Here is a 16,959-nt window from a genome sequence, read left to right as displayed (position 1 = left end):
TGCTGGGGTGTGTCTTTCGGAGCAGGAGACACACTTGACCTGAACAGGTGGCAGAGGCAGTGTCTATCAGGGAAGAGTGGCTGGACCCCTCCTGGTGCTGGGGGCACACACACACCCCAGCATCTGAGAAGAAGACTGACCTTCCATGCCATGACCTGGCCTCTTTTAGTCCTGACTGTGCTGAGCTGGCCGCATTCCTGGGCCCCATCTGCTCTCCCCACCCATGTTCCCGCCCTCCCTCTGGAGCAGGTCGGGGCTGTTTGGGACGGCCTCAGTTGGCTCCCAGCCCCCACCCTGGGAGCTAAAGGGTCCAAGGCCTTGGGTCAGGGCCAGTCTGGTCTTACTGGAGGCAGTTTGGGGAGTACCGCTGGATAGGCTGCAGCCCGTCTACATGTATCCTGCCGCAGTGGCTGGCTGGGGTGGCCTGTGTGTTGAGGTTTGGTGGGAGGGGCAGCAGGAAGGTACGTCCTTCCTTTGCTGGGCCAGTCCCAGGGTGTGTGCAGGGGCAGGTGGAGCAGGCTGCACCCTCCTTTGCCTCTGCCCACAGTGCAGGCCCTTCAGGCGCTGGGGCCTGGCGCTGGTGACAGGCGCTGCCAGCAGATGACAGAACGCGTGCTCTGTGTTTTCCCGCCCCTCGTTCAGGCCTGCAGCCCACACGGGGCTGGCTGTGGGGATGTGGCTTTGAAAGGAAGCTCTCGTCCCTGTCTGTGTCTCAGGGGACCTCAGTGCCCTTCCTCCTAGGCCCCCCCCAAAGAGTCCCACCCTGTGATGCATGGCTGTGCTGGTTGGATTGGTCCTGTCACTGTGGGGTTGGGGGCGCCCTCCCTCTTGTTTACCCCGAGGTGGGGGCAGCTCTGGTGGGGCAAGGAGCAGCCACAGGTCACCTTCATGGTCACAAGGGCTCAAGTGGGTAGGGGTAGGGGATACTGGCAGAGGTGGCAGAACCCACCCCCTGCCCCAGAATGCAGGCCGGCAGCCACCTGCTAGCACAGAGCTGAGGTGTGGGCTGGGGTCTCAGAGGAGGGTCGGGGAGAGACCAGGAGCCAGGGCCTCTGTATTGTGTGCCCTTCCAGGGAGGGCCTGCCATATCCTGGGGTGCCCTGGGGCTCTGGAGGCTGCTGTGCCCGCTGACTGGGGAAGCTGCTTGCTTGTGGGGTGAGCGGGGCTGGCTGTGTGTGTTCGGCAGGCCCTCATGAAGCCATGGTCTGTGCCAGGCACAGGTGTGTGATGGGCACCCAGACAGCTTCTTGCTCACGGAGCTCCGGTCTGGCCCAGCTGGCCAACAGGTGCACCAGAATCACAGGGGCGTGGCGGAGGGTGGTCGGTCCTGAGGTTCCACTGTGGGCCCCAGGCTCAGGCCGGGTGCATAGAGCTGCCCAGAGAAGTGCACACTCTTGGGGCTGAGACTTGAAGGTCAAGTTTGGGGCCATGATGGCCCAGAGAAGGTGCCGGTAGGGGGTCTCTCTCACTCGTCCTGTCCAGCCACCTGCCCCCTTAGGCCATTGAGACTCAAGGGAAGTCTCCTTGGTTCCTCTGAGAGTGGAGCCCTGCCAGTGGTAGTTGACACGTGGGGGTGGGCTGGGGAGGGTGGGTGGTGGACAGTGGCCAGCTGCTCATCCACTTTGCCTCTCTGGCTGGGCTTGAGAGGGGGACTTTGGGGCAGAGGCTGCTGTCTCCGTTCGCCACACCCCCAGTTCCTTCCCCGTCTGCTGCTTCGTGGCAAGAGCTGGGTGAGCCCTGGGTGCCAGCCAGGCCTGGGCCCAGATGGTGGTTTGGGGCTGCATACAAGTCAGCCCTCAGGGGAGAGGACGGGGAGGGGGGGGAGCCATGGCTCAGGGGGCGCCAGCCTGGGCCTGTCAAGGGTGGCCTTGGGGGTGGGCCTGGAGGGACCCCCGGGGGCTCTGTCTTGGTGGGCCGTGGGCATGTGTGTAGGTAGGTGTGGCGCCAGCAGACACCTGTTCCTCTCCCCCACCTCGCCTTGTCTGCCACCTCATCTCAGGGTATTGTGATGGGGGGGAGGGGAGCAGGAAGCTGAGGTTTTGTGAGTCAGAGTCATGGCCCCTTACCCGCCCCCCCTGCCACCTCCAGCCAGGCAGCAACCTGCCTGCTGCTGACCTTGACATTGGCTCCACATGGTGGAGGGTGGGTGGTCTCCTAGGAGTTCTGTCTGGGCCTCGGGGGTCCGTGTAGAGGCCTCATGCCGAGCGCCCTCCCCTGACTGCCTGCCCCGCTCTTCTGCTGCTGTGGGCCAGGTGGAGGGAGGGCAGGGGCCTGCGTGTCCTGTGTGTTGTGTGGGAGGTGAAGGTGGGGAGGCTCTTCTGTTTCCTGCTTCACTGCTGCCATGCTGGGTGGGAGCTGGAAGAAGAACAGAGACTGGTGTCGGTTCTCCAGGAGTCACGCGGGGCGTGTGGCCCCGGCACAGCCGGGTCATGCCTCCTGGTTTGGCTCTGTAGGGGGTGAGCAAGAGGCAGGGCCTCCAGCGGGCCCCACTGGTGTGCCTGGACCTGGGAGCTGTGCCCTGGGCATGGAGTGGAGCAAGCAGACCAGAGGCGGCTTAGTGGGCCCTGGGGCCCCAAGGAATGGAGGGGGTCTCTGGGGAATACGTTGGGAGCTAGCGGGCTGGGAGGCAGTGTGCCCAGGGGCGTGAGCAGCAACCTAGGCCTCCTGCCCCCCGGCCCTCCTCCCTGGCCCAGGGCCATGCTCAGCGTCCCTGTCTGTGGCTGTGTGCACGGGGCCTGCGTGGGCAGGGGCGGGCGTATGTGCCCCCCTCCTCCAAAGCTGCTAGATCCCCAGCGCTGAGGAGGACCCTCCTTTAGTAGGCGTCCTGAGACCAGGTCCTACCTTCCTACCAGCTGACACCCCTCTCTGGGACCCGTGCTGGGCCTGCCAGTCTGTGTGGCAGTGGGGACCAGCAGCCTTTGGGGCCATGGGCACGGTGCTCTTTCCTGGGCATGGACAACATGGGTGAGACCTCTTTGCCCCTCACATGAGCCAGGACTGACGGGTGAGGCAGAGGCAGGGAGCAGGGCTAGCTGAGCTGGTGGGTGCCAATGTCAAGGTGCTCACCACCTGACAGGCCAGGGGATCCTGGGGGCCGAGTGCCTAGGCTGGGGGTTGGCTGTGGAACAGTCTGGACCTACTCTCCCCTCTGGAGGGGCACGTGCTGTGCAGCTGGCTGGGGGTGGCGACACGGTGAGGGTGGGAGCCGGGCGTGCCCCCGGGCTGGGCGTCCATGCTCTTGGTGCCTGGTTCACCCGCCACAGGCTCGCAGGGACCCCAGCCCCACAGCAGGAGCTTCTCTCTGTGCCCTCTGGTGGCCCTGGGGTCTGCCGCTGCCTTGTGGCCTTTCCTCACAGGACTATTTTTAGGGAAATTATAGATCTGGAGCTGAGGCTGATCTGGTGCCAGATGAGGGCAGAGGTGGGGGACGTTTCCACTCTGGGGCCTCGAGGTTGCAATCGGAGACCCTCGCGGCTCCTGCCTTGGTGGGAGGTGGAAGGTGGGTGCCCTGACCACCTGCTCCTGTCCTCAGGGAGTGGGGAAGGCCAGGGCCAAATCCTGCAGCGCTTCCCAGAGAAGGACTGGGAGGACAACCCGTTCCCCCAGGGCATTGAGCTGGTGAGTAGGGAGCCCCGGGATGGGGCCAGACCAGCAGACCCTGGTCCCTGCTGGACTGGGAGGAGCCCTGTGGAGCTGCTGTGGAGGGTGGAGGGCGGGGGCGCTGGCTTGGCTGGTAGGGTGCTTGGTGCCCACATCATGTCATCCCTCCCTCCTGATGGTGGGGATCATGTCCTGCGTCACACTTCAGAGGCTTACTCCCTTTTATGGGGGGCGGGCTGAGGTCCAGGAGGTGAGGTGCACGCGGGTTGCAGAGTGAGGGCCCAGCGTCCAGGCCCTGGCTGGTCAGTGCTTCGTGGCGGGGCAGAGGAAACTGACGGCCGACCCCTCCCTCCTTCTCTCCCTCCCTACAGTTCTGCCAGCCCAGCGGGTGGCAGCTGTGTCCTGAGAGGAGCCCCCCGACCTTCTTTGTTGCTGTCCTCACCGACATCAACTCTGAGCGGCACTACTGTGCCTGCCTGACCTTCTGGGAGCCAGCGGAGCCCACACAGGTCAGCTGGGGGCTTCTGGGGTGCAGCCCAAATGGGGCTGAGCCTCTGGCCATGGCCGACTCCCTCTGCCTTTGTCCCTGGCTGTGTCTTCTTGCCTGTGGCTGGTCCTGGCGTCCCAACCCCACGGAGGCTGCAGTTCCCAGAAGGTCGGTCCCGTTGGGTTTGTGGGATGTGCCTGAGAGCCAGGCAAATGGGGCTTCTGTCCACAGGAAGGTGCGTGCACCGAGGGTGCACCAAGGGAAGAGGACGCAGACGAGGGAGGCCCAGTGCAACTGTCACCTGCCACAGCCGGCCCACCTGGCCAGCTGTTTGCTCCAAAGACGCTGGTGCTCGTGTCTCGGCTGGACCATGCGGAGGTGTTCAGGGTGAGGCAGGCAGCCAGGGCTGGAGGCGGTATGTGGTGCGCCCCCGCCAGCTGTGGTCCCTGTGGGGTGCACATTGCCGTCTGTGATCCTTACAGAACAGCCTGGGGCTCATCTACACCATCCACGTGGAGGGCCTGAATGTGGGCTTGGAGAACGTGGTCGGCAACCTGCTCACCTGCATCATCCCCCTGGCTGGGGGCTCGCAGGTGGGTCTGGGGGCAGTCGCTGTCCACCCGCAGCCGTGGGCCCTCTTGGGCCCGTGGCTGTGGGGGTGGGGCCTGGTGGGCCCTCGGAGTCCAGGCAGGGCTGAGCATGGCCCCAAGCCTTGGACACTGTGCTGCGTCTTGGTGCCGCCGTCACCTGTCACCTTTCCTTGGCCCTACCTGCTCGCCTGCGTGTCCTGTGTCTCTCCTGGCTCTCTACCTGGCACCTTTCAGTTCCTCTGTCCTCTTGCTCCTTGGGTGTGCCTGTCTCTGGATGTCGGTGTCTGCTCCTCCGTGCACGCCCCTGCGTGCGGGTGTGTCTAACTGTGTCTCTACCCGTCTGTCCTGTGCAGCTGGACTCTGTTGAGGACGGAGTGGTATGGATTCTTTGTTTCTCCTGCCCATCCAGGCCCCGTCCCCACCCCCGGTCAGAGGCCCTGGGTTTTCTCTGCAGCACTGCGTGGGCCCACAGAGGCCAGGCGTGGCCTTGCCCTCGTGCCATGCCGCCCGTCCCGGCCAGTCCCACCTCGGGGTCTGTCAGTCCTCCAGGCCACCTGAGGCCACGGAGTCTGGGCTGACATGGGTCTGGTCAGAGCCACTGACACTGGTCTGTCTCTTTCCACAGAGAACCATCTCTTTGGGGGCTGGTGACCGGCAGGTCATCCAGACCCCATTGACTGACTCCCTGCCCATCAGCCGCTGCAGCGTGGCCCTGCTCTTCCGCCAACTGGGTGAGCCCGGTGTCCCCAACCAGCACAGGTCTCCCTTGGCTCTCCCCCGGAGGCTGGTGCGCAGAGGTCCAGGTGGTCACTGTGCGTGGGGTGTGCTCTCCCTCAGGCATCGCCAACGTGCTGTCTTTGTTCTGCGCTGCACTCACAGAGCACAAGGTGCTCTTCCTGTCCCGGAGCTACCAGCGGCTCTCCGACGCCTGCCGGGGACTCCTGGCACTGCTGTTCCCCCTCAGATACAGGTGCCCCCCACCCGCCATGCCCCTCCACCCGCCCCACCCTCTGGGGCTCAGCCACTGAGTTCCTGCCTGTTGCAGCTTCACCTACGTGCCCATCCTGCCGGCGCAGCTCCTGGAGGTGCTCAGCACACCCACACCCTTCATCATCGGGGTCAACGCCGCCTTCCAGGCAGAGACCCAGGAGCTGGTGAGGGCCGCGTCGCTTCTGCCTCACTGCTGCAGGCCCTGCTCACTGCCTGCGGGTCCCTGACCACTTGCTGCCTTTGGTCCACAGCTTGATGTGATTGTCGCTGACCTTGATGGAGGGACAGTGACGGTCCCCGAGTGTGTACACATTCCAGCCCTGCCGGAGCCGCTGCACAGTCAAACACACAGTGTCCTCAGCATGGTGGGCAGGGCCAGGGGCCTTGGGGAGGCTGAGGCAGGGCCACCTGGCAGCTGGGGGCGCCCAGAGCCCAGGGCTGGTGTGCAGCTGACCCCCTGCTCTTTGCCACTGCAGGTCCTGGACCCGGAGCTGGAGTTGGCTGACCTCGCCTTCCCACCACCCACGGCATCCGCATCCTCCCTGAAGATGCAGGTGGGGCCACTGCAGCTTCGTGTAGGGGCCCAGCCCACCCTGTGCCTCTCCTTAGGTCTGCCAACGCTGGGGGTCGGCTGGCAGTGCTGGGCACACTGTGCGGCCACCCCTTCGGCTGTTACACGGGGCTGCGTGGGGGCGTGTGAGCTCAGGGCCCTGTGCAGGAGTCGCTGTTGGCGCTGAGTCTTGTGAATAGCTGTGCTGTGTGGAGGAGGGCGGAGAGCAGGGTGTAGACGGGCATTCTGGGTGGGCAGAGGGTGCACAGGGGCCTTGCAGGGCCTGGCACTCACCAGCACGCACCTGCACCCCAGGACAAGGAACTGCGTGCTGTTTTCCTGCGGCTCTTTGCTCAGCTCCTACAGGGCTACCGCTGGTGTCTGCACATGGTCCGCATCCACCCAGAGCCGGTCATCCGCTTTCACAAGGTGGGTGCCGGGTGGGATGGGGTGGGGTGGGGTGAGTAGGAGTGAATGCCCGAGGGCTGACCTGCTTGTGGACCCTAGGCAGCCTTCCTGGGCCAGCGAGGGCTGGTGGAGGATGATTTCCTGATGAAGGTGCTGGAAGGCATGGCCTTTGCAGGCTTCGTGTCAGAGCGTGGGGTCCCCTACCGCCCTACGGACCTGTTTGATGAGGTGCGCCCCCACCCCAGTTGGGAGGAGCTCCCCCCCCCACTTCCCTTCCTGGCCAGACGCCTGACCCTGCCTCCTCCCTCAGCTGGTGGCCCACGAGGTGGCACGGATGCGGGCGGATGAGAACCACCCCCAGCGTGTCCTGCGTCATGTCAAGGAGCTGGCGGAGCAGCTCTATAAGAATGTAGGGCCGGTGGCACAGGGGTGGGTGGTCACTGCCAGCTCGGGCTGCTCGCCCACACCTGCCTGTGTCCTGCAGGAGAACCCATACCCTGCTGTCACCATGCACAAGGTGCAGAGGCCAGGGGAGGCCAGCCACCTGCGGCGGGCACCCCGGCCATTCCCCAGGCTGGATGAGGGCACAGTGCAGTGGATCGTGGACCAGGCCACAGCCAAGATGCAGGGTGCACCCCCGGCTGTGAAGGCTGAGAGGAGGACCACTGTGCCCTCGGGGCCCCCCATGAGTGCGTAATAGGGAGGGGGGCCTGAGGAGGGACCGAGGTGGGAGTGAGGTCAGAGGTGAGTGCATTGTCTGCTCCCCAGCTGCCATCCTGGAGCGCAGCAGCGGGCTCCATGGCAACAGTGCTCGACGACTGGAGGTGGTTCGGAACTGTATCTCCTACGTGTTCGAGGGGAAGATGCTCGAGGCCAAGAAGGTGAGGACGCTGGGGCTCTGATGGGGGAGCCCCTGTGCTGGGTGGGGGCTCCGACCTGGGGCCTCCTGTTCGCCTGCGGACAGCTGTCGGGTGCTGGGCTGGCGGGAAGGGCAGCGGACGGCAGGTCTTAGCGTGGCTGGACAATGCCTGCTCCGGAGGCTCAGTGAGGGGGGTTCACTTCGACTGTTAGACTTCAGACCCCTAAGGGTTTCTACTGTTAAGTTTTTTTATCCTTCACGAATAAGTATGCACCCACACGTGTCAGTTTTTAAAATGCGGATGGAACATGGAAGCCAGTTGCATGCTGCTCTGCCCCTGTGGTACTCACTAGCGTCTGGGCCTCACAACAGCCTGTGCGCACCTGCCTCCTGTATCACAGCTGTGGGGTCCCCTGCGGGGTCCCCAGTTGTTTGACACTGAGCACAGGGCAGGCACGCGGCCCTGGCTCTGTCCCACCGACGCGGAGCCAGCAGGCTGTGTCACGCTTCTGCCTGCACACGCGGCCCAGCTGGACTCGGGGCCTGGGTCCTCCAGCCGGTGGGTGCACGCCTGCACACGCGCTTGTGAGCTCAGCACGCCCAAGCTTGCGTGAGTGGGGCCGGGTCCACTGAAGCCCCTGAGTCTGGGCAGCATAGGGTCTGTGCTGTGCTCACAGCCTGGGCTCCGGTCGCCCCATCTGGGCCTCTGTGCAAGGTCTTCCTGTGCCTCCCTGCTGCCCCTCCAGGGCAGGCTCATGCCCACCCCTCAGCCCTGTGCTCTTGCTCCCAGCTGCTCCCTGCAGTGCTGAGGGCCCTGAAGGGGCGCGCGGCCCGCCGCTGCCTCGCCCAGGAGCTACACCTTCACGTGCAGCAGAACCGGGCCGTGCTGGACCACCAGCAGTTTGACTTCGTCGTGCGCATGATGAACTGCTGTCTGCAGGTGCGGCCGCCGCCCCATGTATGCCAGGACCTGGTCCACGGCTGGGGGTTAGCGGGGGACAGCCCTCGCTGGGGGTGGGCGCAGGGTCTCCTGCCCTGAACCCCCGAGCAGCCCTGGGCAGCCACTGTGGAGGGGTGCCCACTGGGATGTGAGGGGCATGGGGCGAGGGTCCCCATGGCTGCTTCTACTGCAGGACTGCACCTCCCTGGACGAGCATGGCGTTGCAGCCGCTCTGCTGCCCCTGGTCACTGCCTTCTGCCGGGTGAGTGCTGGGTTGGCCTGGGTGCCCTGGCCACTTTGCGCGGCGCCCACTGACACCCTCCTGACCTCCACAGAAGCTGAGCCCGGGGGTGACGCAGTTTGCGTACAGCTGTGTACAGGAGCACGTGGTGTGGAGCACCCCCCAGTTCTGGGAGGCCATGTTCTACGGAGACGTGCAGACCCACATCCGGGCCCTCTACTTGGAGCCTGCCGAGGACCGAGACCCCACCCAGGTGTGCAGGGACCCCTGGAACCCGGGCAGTGGGTGCTGGCTAGTCCCTGGCTCACCCTCAGCACTGCAGCAGGTAGGGGAAGCACCTGCAGAGGACGAGCGCTCTGCCCTGGACGTGGCGTCGGAGCAGCGGCGCCTGTGGCCCACACTGAGCCGCGAGAAGCAGCAGGAGCTGGTGCAGAAGGAGGAGAGCACGGTGTTCAGCCAGGCCATCCACTACGCCAACCGCATGAGCTACCTGCTGCTGCCCCTGGACACTAGCAAGAGCCGTCTGCTGCGTGAGCGCGCAGGGTTGGGCGATCCCGAGAGCGCCAGCAACAGCCTGCTCACCAGCAGGTGGGGCGGGGCTCGGGTGGGCGGGGCCTGTGCCCACCGTGCCCCTCCTGGCCCAGCATGGCGGGCAGTGTGGCAGAGAGCTATGACACGGAAAGCGGCTTTGAGGACGCAGAGACTTGTGACGTGGCCGGTGCCGTGGTCCGCTTCATCAACCGCTTCGTGGACAAGGTCTGCACAGAGAGTGGGGTCACCAGCGACCACCTCAAGGGGCTGCATGTCATGGTGCCAGGTATGGGGGGTCTGGGTATGTAAGCACTCCCCTTAGGCAGTGGGCCTGGGGGCCCGGGGGTGAGTGCTGCTGTCCCGCAGACATCGTCCAGATGCACATCGAGACCCTGGAGGCCGTACACCGGGAGAGCAAGAGGCTGCCCCCCATCCAGAAGGTGAGCCGGGGGCCAGGTGGGGCTGTGGACACCAGGTCCCCAGTTGTGCCCTGAGGTGCCACTTTTGTGTCTGAGCAGCCCAAACTTCTGCGGCCACGCCTGCTGCCTGGCGAGGAGTGTGTGCTGGATGGCCTGCGTGTCTACCTGCTCCCTGATGGGCGTGAAGAAGGCGCCGGGGGCGGCGCGGGAGGCCCTGCACTGCTCCCAGCCGAGGGCGCTGTCTTCCTCACCACCTACCGGGTCATCTTCACGGGGATGCCCACCGACCCCCTGGGTAAGCCTTTGGACCGTCCCCCCCATATCTTTGGGGTAAGCAGGACTTACCCTGCCTCTCCCTTCCCCCTTCTCAGGGTTCAGGCTCTGGGACATAGGTCACTGTTTGCTTCTCCACCTGCCTGGGGCCCGTTAGCCCTGGGACCCTGAGATTGTGACCCTGTCCTCTCCCGTTCCCCCTGACTCTGTGCCTGGCCTATTATAAGTGGGCGAACAGGTGGTGGTCCGCTCCTTCCCGGTGGCCGCGCTGACCAAGGAGAAGCGCATCAGTGTCCAGACCCCTGTGGACCCGCTCCTGCAGGACGGGTTGCAGCTGCGCTCCTGCACATTCCAGGTCAGCCGGCAGTGTGGTGCGGGGTGGGCGCGCTGAGCAGGGCTTAGGGCGGGTCCCACGGCGGTGTGCAGGCATCTGAGTCCGGTTCTCATGAGTTGGTGTCAGCGGGTCACAGCGTGGCACTTGTCATTTCTGAGGTTACAGGGTCACTGTGCTTTAGTTTGGTGCCATCTGTCCATGGGACCTGCCGGCCTTCAGGGCTCTCCTGTTTCCTTTGCGGGGCCATGACCTTTGAGGCCGTGTCCAGAGCGTGCTGCGCAAGCCCAGCACAACCGAAAAGCACACAGGGTAGAAGGAAACGCGATTAGAGACTGTGTTCCTCAGCCTTACGGCAGCACTGGCAGCATGACGATTGTTGCCCAGTGCCCCCCCTCAGGAGGACGCACCCTGCCAGGCCCGGGGATACCCACAGCTCGGCAGAGAGGCAGGGTGGCCCTTGGCAGCCTTGCAGTGGGCCTGCCCGCCATCCCCCGGGGCTGTCAGGCCACTAGGTCTTGTACTTGTCTTACTGGCAGCCACAGGGGCCTCCTATAGGTTCACTGGCCTCCTTGGTCATGGCCAGGCCTGAGGGCCGCCCAGACCTATGAGGCCTTGTGTCTGCGCAGCTGCTGAAAATGGCCTTTGACGAGGAGGTGGGGTCCGACAGCGCTGAGCTCTTTCGCAAGCAGCTGCACAAACTGCGGTACCCGCCGGACATCAGGGGCACCTTCGCGTTCACCCTGGGCTCTGCCCACACCCCTGGCCGGCCACCCCGAGCCACCAAGGACAAGGGTCCCTCCCTCAGGTGTGGAGCTGGGCCCCAAGGCCGGGGATCCCGCCCCTCCCAGAATTGCTCTGTGCATGTCCCGCTCCCAGTCTGCTCACTGCTGACGCTGCACGCCACAGGACCCTGTCCCGGAACCTCGTGAAGAACGCCAAGAAGACCATCGGGCGGCAGTATGTCACTAGGAAGAAGTACCACCCCCCGAGCTGGGAGCACCGGGGCCAGCCACCACCAGAGGGCGAGGAGGACGCCATCTCAGGTGGGCGTGCGGGCAGCCCTGGGTGGTCGGGGTGAAGGGCGGCGTGCAGGGTGGGGCTTGGCGCTCGGGGGTGACGCTGTGCGCCTGGCCCGCCCCAGTGTCGGAGGAGCTGGAGCCCAGCACCCTGACCCCGTCCTCGGCCCTGAAGCCCTCGGACCGCATGACCATGAGCAGCCTGGTGGAGCGGGCGTGCTGCCGGGACTACCAGCGCCTGGGTCTGGGCACGCTGAGCAGCAGCCTGAGTCGCGCCAAGTCCGAGCCCTTCCGCATCTCCCCGGTCAACCGCATGTACGCCATCTGCCGCAGGTGAGCGGCTGGCCTCCAGGAGGCCTCAAGGCTGCGGCTGCGCTTGGCCCGTGGGCACGAGACAGAGCCACGGCGCGGCCTGTCACCCACGAGCTGCCTCGCTCTCACGCTCGCCTCTTCGCAGCTACCCGGGGCTGCTGATTGTCCCCCAGAGTGTCCAGGACAACGCCCTGCAGCGCGTGTCCCGCTGCTACCGCCAGAACCGCTTCCCCGTGGTCTGCTGGCGCAGCGGGCGCTCCAAGGCCGTGCTGCTGCGCTCCGGGGGCCTGCACAGCAAGGGTGTCGTTGGCCTCTTCAAGGCCCAGAACGCGCCTTCCCCAGGTACCCTCACCCCACCATCTTGTTCTCCCGCCTGCCCCTTGCCCACTCCCATCCCCCGCCCCTTCCGCTGCAGCTCTGCCCCTTCCCCCAGGCCAGTCCCAGGCGGACTCCAGCAGCCTGGAGCAGGAGAAGTACCTACAGGCGGTGGTCAGCTCCATGCCCCGCTATGCTGATGCGTCGGGGCGCAACACCCTCAGCGGCTTCTCCTCCGCCCATATGGGCAGCCACGGTGAGGGGCACTCAATGGCGGGAGGACTTTTGGGGTTGTGGTGACGTTTATGGAGGGCTGGCCAGCGAGGGGGCAGAATGTTTGGGGTATGGGACGAGGCGGAGGGCCCAGTGTGGGGCCAGGTAAGTGATCTGAGGCCCTACTCCGACCACCCTCTCCCATCCTGCTGAGCTCCCTGGCCTCCTGGTCTTCCCTGGACACAGCCTCAAAATCCCCATCTGGTCCCTGACCCTCCTTTGTCGTCGTCGTCCCGTCCCGTCCCCCCCACCGCAATATCCTCACCTCAATGTCGCCATGGCCCACTCCATCCAGTCTGTCTTACTGCTTGGTCTCTGTCCTCATCTGTCCTGCCGCCTTGGGTCTTGTCTGACTGGTCTCCCTGTCTCCACCGTGGGCACCCTGAATGCACTCTGGGCCCGCGGTCCCCAGATGGACCCATGCCCCCGCGGGACTCGCCCTTTCTCTGCCCACACCTGACCCTACCCATGATGCTGAACCTCCTGGTGGCCCTCTGTCCTGAACGGCGGGGTCTTGTCACTCTGGTTTGCAGAGGACGCACCAGTCCCCAGAGGTTGGGGCGTGGGGCCATCAGTGGACCTGCCCCATGGCACAGGGAAACTGGTGCAGGGTGGCTCCCAGATGTGCTCGGTGATGTGAGAGCATGTGCTGCTGTCCACAAGCGGGACATGGCCCCTATAGAGGGCGGTCTGGCCTCCTGGGGCAACAGGCAGGAAACCTGTTGGGGAGGTGAGCCGTGTGGGTGCTGGCTCTGGGAGAGGATCTCAGGCAGGAGGGGCGCCGACGAGGGCCTCATTCTATGAGGCAGGAAGGAGGGTCCTCTTCCGGGGGTCTCGCTCCAAGGCATTTACTTCTGTGTCCCACTTAACTCCACCTGATCCTATCGGCTACCACCAACCTCCCTATCTCTGCCTACCTTGTCTTACCCTGTCTCCCCATCCCCTCATCTACCCGTCTCCCCCATCTGACCCATGGCCCCCGTCTCCCCTATCTGACCCGTCTCCCCCATTTGACCCATGGCCCCCGTCTCCCCCATCTGACCCCATCTTTCCCCTCCCCTCACCCCGCTCTGTTGCCCTGCCTCTCCTCCTGGATGTTCTCGGATGCTCAGGCCCCACCTAGCTCATTTTCTTGGCCTGACTGATAGATGCTGGGCTCCTCCAGGGTTGGTCCTCAGGTTTAGAACTCCAGCCGCTGTCTAGCCCACATCCGTCCTTCGGGCCTGGTGTCCGGTGGGCGCTCTGCCTGTGCTGGGAGATCTCGTCTCCACACTGGAGGCGTGAGGTCTGGGAGGCTGCCCACTCTGGCCTGAGCCCATCCCCCCGCCCCCTGACCTGTACATCAGCAGATGTGGTGCAGCATTCACCTGGGAGGTGTGGTGGGTACGACTGATTTATACCATTCCTGGCACTGTCTTGGCTGTTAGGCTCAGAGTTGGTAGGTGTCACATGAGGGGCCACTTCTCTGTAAGCCTCCCACGCTCACCCTGGCTGGAGCAGGTGTCCTGTGGTCAGGCCTTCCTGGTTCCCTCCACCCCTGCCTTGTTGCCCATCTGCATTTTTCTCTGCTGTTGACGTACTGGGGTGCACAGGTGGTTTCAGGGGGCTGGTGGTACCATCCACGGGCCCACCCTCCAGAAGCCTGGGCGTTGACTCTTCCCACTCTGTCCACCCTGAGTCCTGTGAGCTGACGGCCCAAGTCTGCTGTGCTCCCTGCTGCCGAGTGCCCTCATGCTGGCCCCTGCCGCCCCTGCCTGCTCCACAGGGCCTGCCAGTGGCCACACCACCCCTTGTGTGGTAGGAGGGCCTTGCCCTCCCTAGTGAGACCTGAAGGTCCTGCACACCCACTCCTGCCCCCCATGGTGCTTCCTCCCATCTGAGCACACCGGCCTCTGTCCCTACCTGACCTGTAGGCACCAGCTCATGCCTCACCTGTGTCTGTGACCACTGGCTGGGCACTGGGGACAAGGGGGCTGGGAATAGGCAGCCAGGCTGCCCTGTGGCCGCCTGGGGATGCCCTCCCAGGACCACCAGCGTTGCTATCTGCTGTTCTCGGGGCACAGACCTTAAGCATTCCTGCTCTTTTAGAAATTCTGTGCTCTGGTTCGAGTGGCTTTTGGTTTTCTGAACATCAAAGTCCATTTTTAAGTATGATTTGCAGTTGTACTGTCTCTGCCATCTGCCCCCTAGGTTCTGAGGGACGCCTGCCAGCGGTGCCCTCCCCACTGCCTCCTTTCTCCCCCAGTGCCTGTGTCTCCCCCTGCTGCCTCTTGGGCATCTCTGACTGTCCCCAAAGCCCACTGTGCTACCTCCTGGTGTCCCCCGAGTTCAGGGCTCATCTCAGCTGTACACAGGTTCCACATCACAAGGACATGCTGTGTCCTCGCTGTGGGTGGTTGTGCCCCCTGCCCAGTGCCTGTAGGGGCTGGTGTTGTGCCTGCCTGTGGAGACTGCTGTGGCTGGCAGGGGCCAATGGCCCTGCTGTCCTCTGCAGAGGCAGGTGGGCCTGCGGCAGAGCTGGGCGCAGACTTTGGAGCCTGGAGACCACTGTGCAGCTGCCTCACGCTGTTCCCTGTGCCTCTGGCCAGGCCGCCCCAGCCCATGAGCCTCAGGCCTTACCTTCCCTGGCAGGTGGCTCCCTCAGTCTGGTGCTGGGGCTGGGCCGGCCTGTGTCCTTGACTGATCTGCTCTCCCTGGTTGTGGGCAGGGATCTCTGGAATTTGGGCCTCCCACCCTGCTGTGTGCTGGGCAGAGGCCTCTTGGTGGGCAGCTCGGAGCAGTGCCTGTGGGATCTGAGGGTCCTGGAGGAGTATTGCAGTGTTACGGCCTCTCCTGTGACGCTTCCTACCTGCCCCCAGCCCTCTGTTCCCTGGCCTGCTCCCGGGGCCCAGAGGGCTTTGTCTCTGACCCCTGCATCTGGCCCCTTTGGGCCATAGGCCCCCCACAGTGGGCACACACCCAGGCCTGGGACTAGGCCTGAGCCTTCTCTCTGCTGTGCCCCCAGTGCCCAGCCCCAGAGCCAGGGTTACCACGCTGTCTAACCCCATGGCGGCCTCGGCCTCCAGACGGACCGCACCCCGAGGTACCGTACCGGCCACGCAGGCTGGCTCCCCACACCTGCCACTAACGGCCCCGTGTGACAGACCAGCATAACCCTGCCCTTCCCACAGCCCTGGGCACTAACAGCCTGACACCCTGAGTCCTGCCCCAGCCCCCGACACTAATGCAGGCACAGGCCCTGCTGGCGTCCTGTCGACCCCCCCGCCCCCTTTGGGAGCTCAGCCCCAGGTAAGTGGTGTCCTGGCCCAGCTCTGGTGCTCACCTGGTTTCTCTGTGCAGGTAAATGGGGCAGTGTCCGAGTCAGTGGGCGCAGTGGTGTGCTCGGTGGCGATGTGGGCTCCCGGCTAGCAGGCAGAGACATGCTGGCTCCCCCCCAGGCCAATGGGGCCCCCCCTGACCCTGGCTTTCTGCGGCCTCAGCGTGCAGCTCTCTACATCATCGGGGACAAAGCCCAGCTCAAGGTGACTGGGGTGGGGACACGGGGCCAGGCAGGATCACGGGGCCTAGGCACGTCTCACCATTGCTTGTCTCCAGGGTGTGCGGCCAGACCCGCTCCAGCAGTGGGAGCTGGTGCCCATTGAGGTGTTTGAGGTGCGGCAGGTGAAGACCAGCTTCAAGAAGCTGCTGAAGGCGTGTGTCCCTGGCTGTCCTGCCACTGACCCTGGCCCAGCCTCCTTCCTGCGCTCGCTCGAGGACTCAGAGTGGCTGACCCAGGTCTCTGCACTGCCCCTGCCCCTGCCCCAGTGCGGCCGAGGGTCGCCCATCTAGTAGTGAGGAGATGGGGAGAGGCTGTCAGGGATGCCCCCAGGTGCTGGGCTCTCCACTCACCTGTTTTTGCGAGCAGATGGGGTCTTGGCTCCCTTGTCCGACGTGCCGGCCTTGGGAGGGTGTTACAGCCACTTCCCACCTGGGCGGTGCAGAGAGGCTGGGCCTGGTTTTGTCCACTGCTGTCCTGCGGGGTGGGGCTGGGCATCTAAGACATGGGCTGCCTGTGCAGTACTGGGAGGCTTGGGAGGGCAGTGGGAAGCAGTGGTCAGCTCGCCAGAGCAGACGGTGCCCACCTCGCAGACGGTCCTTGGGTGCAGAACCCACGTGGCTGGCACGCCTGTGGACGTGTGGGTCTGAGGGGCTGCTGGTCCCTGCAGATCCACAAGCTGCTGCAGGTGTCGGTGCTGGTGGTGGAGCTCCTGGACTCGGGCTCCTCTGTCCTGGTGAGCCTGGAGGACGGCTGGGACATCACCACCCAGGTGCGCAGTGGGCAGTGGGCCATGGGCCGGGTGGGCCCGGGTCTCCTGGGTGCCCTCCTGAGTGCTGGTGTGCTGGCAGGTGGTGTCGCTGGTGCAGCTGCTCTCAGACCCCTTCTACCGTACGCTGGAGGGCTTCCGCCTGCTGGTGGAGAAGGAGTGGCTGTCCTTCGGCCATCGCTTCAGCTACCGTGGGGCTCACACCCTGGCCGGGCAGAGCAGCGGCTTCACACCTGTCTTCCTGCAGTTCCTGGACTGTGTGCACCAGGTGAGCAGGTGGTCGTGGCAGAAGGCTGTGCCTGCTGGGTCGTGGCCCCTGACCCCTGACCCCTGACCCCATGCCCCACACAGGTCCACTTGCAGTTCCCCATGGAGTTTGAGTTCAGCCCCTTCTACCTCAAGTTTCTTGGCTACCACCATGTGTCCCGACGCTTCCGGACCTTCCTGCTGGACTCGGACTATGAGCGCATTGAGCTGGGTAAGGGCAGCTGGAGGGTGGGGGCGGGGCCGAGCCAGG

General features: G+C 64.8%; 1 protein-coding gene across 5 annotated transcripts in view; it reads left to right on the top strand.

Moving 5' to 3' along the window:
- Positions 1-2,936: 2,936 nt before the first annotated feature.
- The window catches only part of SBF1 (SET binding factor 1), a 21,417-nt gene continuing 7,394 nt past the window's right edge, over positions 2,937-16,959 (top strand). Inside the window, exons 1-35 of one of the 5 annotated variants that reach the window (XM_019668603.1) lie at positions 2,937-2,964; positions 3,533-3,618; positions 3,972-4,109; positions 4,319-4,474; positions 4,570-4,680; positions 5,031-5,054; positions 5,303-5,408; positions 5,515-5,647; positions 5,723-5,831; positions 5,919-6,032; positions 6,144-6,221; positions 6,533-6,646; positions 6,725-6,853; positions 6,936-7,034; positions 7,110-7,314; positions 7,394-7,506; positions 8,275-8,424; positions 8,618-8,686; positions 8,760-8,918; positions 8,991-9,253; positions 9,310-9,482; positions 9,563-9,636; positions 9,715-9,910; positions 10,116-10,243; positions 10,849-11,027; positions 11,129-11,265; positions 11,364-11,571; positions 11,696-11,892; positions 11,984-12,121; positions 15,143-15,220; positions 15,478-15,659; positions 15,733-15,912; positions 16,344-16,445; positions 16,525-16,710; positions 16,794-16,920. In XM_019668603.1, the coding sequence (XP_019524148.1) occupies positions 2,952-2,964; positions 3,533-3,618; positions 3,972-4,109; positions 4,319-4,474; positions 4,570-4,680; positions 5,031-5,054; positions 5,303-5,408; positions 5,515-5,647; positions 5,723-5,831; positions 5,919-6,032; positions 6,144-6,221; positions 6,533-6,646; positions 6,725-6,853; positions 6,936-7,034; positions 7,110-7,314; positions 7,394-7,506; positions 8,275-8,424; positions 8,618-8,686; positions 8,760-8,918; positions 8,991-9,253; positions 9,310-9,482; positions 9,563-9,636; positions 9,715-9,910; positions 10,116-10,243; positions 10,849-11,027; positions 11,129-11,265; positions 11,364-11,571; positions 11,696-11,892; positions 11,984-12,121; positions 15,143-15,220; positions 15,478-15,659; positions 15,733-15,912; positions 16,344-16,445; positions 16,525-16,710; positions 16,794-16,920 (4,654 nt within the window). In that variant the 5' untranslated portion in view covers positions 2,937-2,951. Of the gene's footprint in view, positions 2,965-3,532; positions 3,619-3,971; positions 4,110-4,318; positions 4,475-4,569; positions 4,681-5,030; positions 5,055-5,302; positions 5,409-5,514; positions 5,648-5,722; positions 5,832-5,918; positions 6,033-6,143; positions 6,222-6,532; positions 6,647-6,724; positions 6,854-6,935; positions 7,035-7,109; positions 7,315-7,393; positions 7,507-8,274; positions 8,425-8,617; positions 8,687-8,759; positions 8,919-8,987; positions 9,254-9,309; positions 9,483-9,562; positions 9,637-9,714; positions 9,911-10,115; positions 10,244-10,848; positions 11,028-11,128; positions 11,266-11,363; positions 11,572-11,695; positions 11,893-11,983; positions 12,122-15,142; positions 15,221-15,477; positions 15,660-15,732; positions 15,913-16,343; positions 16,446-16,524; positions 16,711-16,793; positions 16,921-16,959 lie in introns of all 5 variants that reach the window. The other 4 variants (XM_019668602.1, XM_019668604.1, XM_019668606.1 and 1 more) reach the window with 4 other exon arrangements.

This window comes from Hipposideros armiger, unplaced genomic scaffold, assembly GCF_001890085.2.
Source record: "Hipposideros armiger isolate ML-2016 unplaced genomic scaffold, ASM189008v1 scaffold_530, whole genome shotgun sequence".
Taxonomy (NCBI): Eukaryota; Metazoa; Chordata; class Mammalia; order Chiroptera; family Hipposideridae; genus Hipposideros; species Hipposideros armiger.
The sequence above is the reverse complement of the archived record's forward strand: the minus strand, read 5'-3'. Positions and strand labels throughout refer to the sequence as shown.